General features: G+C 38.4%; 1 protein-coding gene across 1 annotated transcript in view; it reads left to right on the top strand.

Moving 5' to 3' along the window:
• LOC130230327 (transmembrane protease serine 6) overlaps positions 1–3977 on the top strand; it is a 23242-nt gene extending 19265 nt beyond the window's left edge. The window contains exons 17-18 of the mRNA XM_056459289.1: positions 847–983; positions 2089–3977. Coding sequence (XP_056315264.1) covers positions 847–983; positions 2089–2250 — 299 coding nt within the window. The 3' untranslated portion in view covers positions 2251–3977. The remainder of the gene's footprint in view (positions 1–846; positions 984–2088) is intronic.
• Positions 3978–6163: the final 2186 nt, after the last annotated feature.

Genomic DNA, 6163 nt, shown 5'->3' with positions numbered 1-6163 from the left:
TAGTCTATGCTGACATTATCTTCAGCAGCTCAAACACTCTAATGGCTAATGGACAGACGGCTGCTTCTCACTCAGGGCTGCTGTTTATGCTAATGAGATGGAGAGATGTGCACTAGTGGGTGGAGCTTTCCCCCTCTGATGACACGTACAAAGGCAGAATGTCAATCAAAGTGTTTCATTCATCAGGTCTGATTATAACAAACACAATTAATTCATGTTGACCATTAGAGGCTGGAGATATTCACACACTGCTGACACACACAGCTGGGTTTAAACCCCTTATTAAAGTGATTTTTCATAATAGGTACTCTTTACAGCTGTTAATTATGCAAATCTTATGTGTGTATTTCTAGACCAGAGATGCCCAAACTAAGGCCTGCGGGCCAAAGTTGGCCCATGGTAACCTTTGATTTGGCCCACCAACCAATCAGAGAAGAGATGGACCAATGATGGGAAAAATGAGGGCGAATCCCTCAAACAGAGATTGTCATTTCTAATTTGACATAACCTTTTCTGTTTGTTTAATTGCTGATCTACAAAAAAGCTAAACTGAAATTACATGTTTCAATTAAAGGTGAATTAATCAGAATTTTAAATGGTCATGAAACCTTAAAACACTTTATTTTAGATGTTGACAGATATATTTGTGTGTCACGTTGCTAAAAACACTATTATTAGACATATTTCACTATTGAATTATTATGTTTATGTAAATAAAAAAAAAACATTTCCCTACGTAGGAAAAGTTTGGGCACCCCTGCTGTAGACAAATACACCATCAAACACAAAGTAGACATCAAAATACTCACAGTGTGTGTTTCTGTTCTTCTTCTGCTCCTCCATCAGGGGCAGTGAGTGATGTCCTGCAGAAGGTGGATGTTCGTCTGGTCAGTGAAGACGCCTGCGTTCGCTCGTACGGATACCTGATCTCTCCTCGGATGATCTGCGCTGGATACCGCAGTGGAGGGAAGGACGCCTGTCAGGTGACTGACGACAGACTCCACTGCAGACTATTAACAATGGACTAAATGAGTGACTGATCTCCATCTGAAAGCAGACGGAGCAGGTTTTGGGTTCAGAGACAGAAAATATTATTTCCCACACGAAAAAAAAAACACGTAGTGAATATGTAGTGTTTATAAACCATTACTATTGTAAAATACGTGACTTAATCTGCTGTGGGGATTCTACAGTTGCTATGGTAACATGACAACTACAGTAATTGATCTGTTGTGGTGATTGTACAGTTGCTATGGTAACATGACAACAACAGTAATTGGTCTGTGGTGGTGATTCTACAGTTGCTATAGTAACACGACAACTATAGTAGTTGATCTGTTTTGGTGATTCTATAGTTGCTATGGTAACATGACAACTATTGTAATCGATCTGTTTTGTATATTCTACAGTTGCTATGGTAACATGACAACTATCGTAATCGATCTGTTGTGATTCTACAGTTGCTATAGTAACACAACAACTATTGTAATTGATCTGTTGTGGTGATTCTACCATTGCTATGCTAACACAACATCTACAGTAACTGATATCTCTTGGTGATTCTACAGTTGCTATGGTAACATGACAACTACAGTAATTGATATGTTGTGGTGATTCTACAGTTGCTATGGTCACAACATCTATAATAATTGATCTTTTGCAGTGATTCTATAGTTGCTATGGTAACTATATCACTAATGACTAATAAATAATAAAAATAAATTACTAGGATAAACTAATGACCCAATAGTGTAGTTTTCTTGTACTTATTCTAGTGTTTTGTAGTATAATACAGCACTTGAGGTTACTGTAGTAAAAAATGAAGTATGCTACAGTATTTATCATTTCAGTACAGTTAATATTACAGTATGCCAGTGTACTCAATAACAAAAAGGTTGTAAAACCTCTAAATATAGTGTAATACACATTACTGAAGTGTTTACTATACATTACTGTTCTGTTTTGTAATCTGGGCTGGTCAATATAAAAGGGAAGTCACATGAAAAGCCACAGAAATCACAGAATCCTAATGTGTGTGTGTGTGTGTGTGTGTGTGTGTGTGTGTGTGTGTGTGTGTGTGTGTGTCAGGGTGACTCTGGCGGGCCGCTGGTGTGTCAGGAGCCATCTGGACGCTGGTTTCTGGCCGGTGTGGTCAGCTGGGGTCGTGGCTGTGGACGGGCCGATTATTACGGCGTTTACACCCGGATCACCAAACTCAGCGTGTGGATCAAACGCACGATCTCCTCCTGAGAGACTCCAACACATCGCTCTGCACGCCGGACTAAACGCAGCTGGGTTGCCAGGTTTTCACACCAAGAGACCAACGGCCAATCAAAAGTAGCCCAAAAGCAAGCCCAAACCCTAATCAAGAAATATGGCATTCCCATATGGACAAAACACATCCCTGAACGCGTTATACAGGGCTTTCTATTACTTTTCTTAGATGGAGTTGAACAGCGGGAGGCGAGGGGTGGGCATATTTTCACCCATGGATGACAAAAACAACCACACAGACCAAAAGTAGCCCAATCCTGCGGGAAAACCACAGACTTGGCAGCACTGCATTGCAGATGAAGATCATGTGATCGTGTGCATATGAATATTCATGAACACACACACACTGTTCATCTGCACAACTGATCTTAAAGAATAGCTGATAATGCTGACAGTCCTGTGAGCTCTGATTATTTAATCTGTTCACATGGAGTCAACAGTTTGTGCTGAAAAACTACATCACCCAGAATGCTGTGTAATAGATTCCTCCAATCAGAGATTTGCAGAGGTCGATGCATGCTGAAATAGGTCTTTAGCTCCACCCACACCCATGATGCATAATCAATGATGTAATCGAGTTTATCAATGCTTTTAAAATACTGAAATAATTGTGTGTTCATTCATTTTCTTTTCAGCTTAGTCCCTTTATTAATCAGGGGTCACCACAGTGGAATGAACCACCAACTTATCTAGCATATGTTTTACACAGCAGATGCCTTTCCATCTACAACTAATCACTGGGAAACACCCATACACTACGGCCAGTTTAGTTCATCAATTCCCCTATAGCGCATGTGTTTGGACTGTGGGGGAAACCGGAGCACCCGGAGGAAACCCACACCAACACGGGGAGAACATGCAAACTCCACACAGAAACACACACTGACCCAGCCGAGGCTACCCACTGCGCCACCATGCTGCCCAATTGTATATATAGGGAGAAAATAGAAATATCTAAAATTCTGCAGGCTATTTCTCAGCTGTTTTTAAAGGGATAGTTCACCCAAAATGAAAATGCTCTCACTATTTACTCTCCCTCAAGTGCTTATAAACATTTATGAGTTTCTTTCTTTTAAACACAAGAGAAGATATTTTGAAGAATGCTGAAAACCTGCACCCATTGACTCACAGGTTTCCAGCTTTCTGTAATGAATGGTAATTTGTGCTCATCTCAAGAGAAAGAAACTGCTAAATGTCTGAAACGGGTGAGAGTAAACCACAGAATCGCCATGTTTGTGTAAATTATTTCTTTAATTTGATAGTCATTGCCAACGCTTCATGGGATTGTAGTTTTTCAGTGAAAAAAGCTCAGTTTTGTATCTCTGTTCGATTTTCTAAAACTTTTGTTCAAGTCAGAGATTGTACTGTGGTTTCCTGATCGCTGCTTGCTTTGGTTCATTTCTTAGAACCCTTTAACCACAACTTGTGTTTTCTTTCAAATGGTTATGAGCAATGTGTTTGTGCTGTTCCGACAGTTATTAGCGCTTTAAGTTCTCTTGTTTCCGGCTGTTAGCTTGGCTCGATTGATTCTGAATTCTCCAGAAATGCACAATGGGGACGTCACGGTGACGCAGTTCCTCTTTCCTGTAAAGGACTGACCGGTAAAACTCCCTGTGCCGTTCAGAACAGTCCCTTCTGAAGCGCTGAAACCAACATGAGCATCAGTCATTGCTGGAACAAATAAAGCAGAAAGTGTACAGAAATGAAGCTGTCAGACTGTGATCTTTCTGTGTGATTGTTGATTAGAGCTGCTCAATGTAAGCATGACAGTATAAACAGTAGATTTATCAGACTCACTGGACATATACGTGGAAATACGATGTAAAACCGTCACTTTAGAGTTCTCACACTATGAAAAATACTGTAGTTTTTTAACTATTCTACGGTAAAGTACTTGAAGTACATCTATTGTGGTGAGTCTACAGTCGCTATGGTAACACAACAACTATATTAATTGATCTGTTGTGGTAATTCTACAGTTGCCATGGTGACACGACAAATATAGTAACTGATCTGTTGTGGTTATTCTACAGTTGCTATGGTAACATGACAAATATAGTAACTGATCTGTTGTGGTGATTCTACAGTTGCTATGGTGACAACAAATATAGTAACTGATCTGTAGTATCTGATCTATAGCAACTGAACTGATCATCACGATTCTACAGTTGCTATGGTAATGCAATTATTATGGCAACATATTTCTTTATATTTTGTGGTGAGTCTGCAGTTGCTATAGTAACACGACAAATATAGTAACTGACCTGTTGTGGTGATTCTACAATTGCTATGGTAACACGTCAACATAATTTATATTTTGTGATGATTCTACAGTTGCTATGGTAACACGACAAATATAGTAACTGATCTGTTGTGGTGATTCTACAGTTGCTATGGTAACATGACCAACTATAGTAAGTGATTTGTTGTGGTGATTCTACAGTTGCTATGGTAACATGACAACTATAGTAACTGATTTGTTGTGGTGATTCTACAGTTGCTACGGTAACATGACAACTATAGTAACTGATCTGTTGTTGTGATAATACAGTTGCTATGGTGACACGATAAATATAGTAACTGACCTGTTGTGGTGATTCTACAATTGCTATGGTAACACGTCAACATAATTTATATTTTGTGATGATTCTACAGTTGCTATGGTAACACAACAAATATAGTAACTGATCTGTTGTGGTGATTCTACAGTTGCTATGGTAACATGACAACTATAGTAAGTGATTTGTTGTGGTGATTCTACAGTTGCTACGGTAACATGACAACTATAGTAACTGATCTGTTGTTGTGATAATACAGTTGCTATGGTGACACGATAAATATAGTAACTGATCTGTATAATATGATCTATAGTAACTGAACATCACGATTCTACAGTTGCTATGGTAACACAACTATTATAGCAATACAAACAAATGAGCCAATACTGTAGTTTTCAAGCATGCTTATAACAAGAACTACAACTAAAGAACAGCAATAGTGGCTCCTAATGACTATTTACTCTACATTCCTACAGTATATTCTCAAATGTCTATATATTGTCCTCTTGTTGTTATATACATATGCACTACTTTTTAATGCTTTTAAAAGCAGTGATATCTGCTCACCATTGCATAGTTGATCTGTGCTACATCTGCTTATTGCTTTCCAGGTCTCGTGATTTAGAGCAAAAATACTTGCCTTTTGCATAATTTCAGAAATGTTATTTTTAATATCATGTCCTTAATAAATAAGTGTGTCGCTAGAGAAGTGTGAAAGGTTGCTAAATAGAGCAGAAGTTGTGGTTTGAGTGCAGTGTATGGCTCATTACTGACACCCAGCGCTCATGCGCAGAAGCACACGCTGAAACAGCTGATCTTTGGCTGATCTTTTGACTATACCCACGAAAAATCAAAAAGTAGCAAAAAATAGAGTAAAATCACTGTGGTAATAATGTGTATGTTGTGGAAACTATAATCAATTTAATTCAATTAGTGTATTCTTTGATGAACAGAAAGTTTCAAAATGTGATTTATTTGAAATTGAACATTGTAAGTGTCTTTAATGCCGCTTTGCAGACATTCAGTGCGTCCTTATGAAATTAAAAAGTTCTTTAGGATGATCATATTAAAGCTGTATAATAATCAGAAATGTTTCTGAATTCAGCATATTTCAAATAGACTTCTTTTGCAACAAATCTGAATGTTTTCCACCGTTTGAACTGCAGTTGCTATTGAACATCTTACTTGGATCAAAACAAGTTTGTGTAAAGTCCCTAAAGATGTGAAAGCAGAAGTGTGTGTTGTGTAGAGCAGTGTTTCCCAACCCTGTTCCTGAAGGCACACCAACAGTACACATTTTCAACATCTCCCTAATCACACACACCTGAATC

Source organism: Danio aesculapii, chromosome 6, assembly GCF_903798145.1.
Source record: "Danio aesculapii chromosome 6, fDanAes4.1, whole genome shotgun sequence".
Classification (NCBI taxonomy): domain Eukaryota; kingdom Metazoa; phylum Chordata; class Actinopteri; order Cypriniformes; family Danionidae; genus Danio; species Danio aesculapii.
Note: the sequence above shows the minus strand (reverse complement) of the source record. Positions and strands in the feature narration are given on the sequence as shown.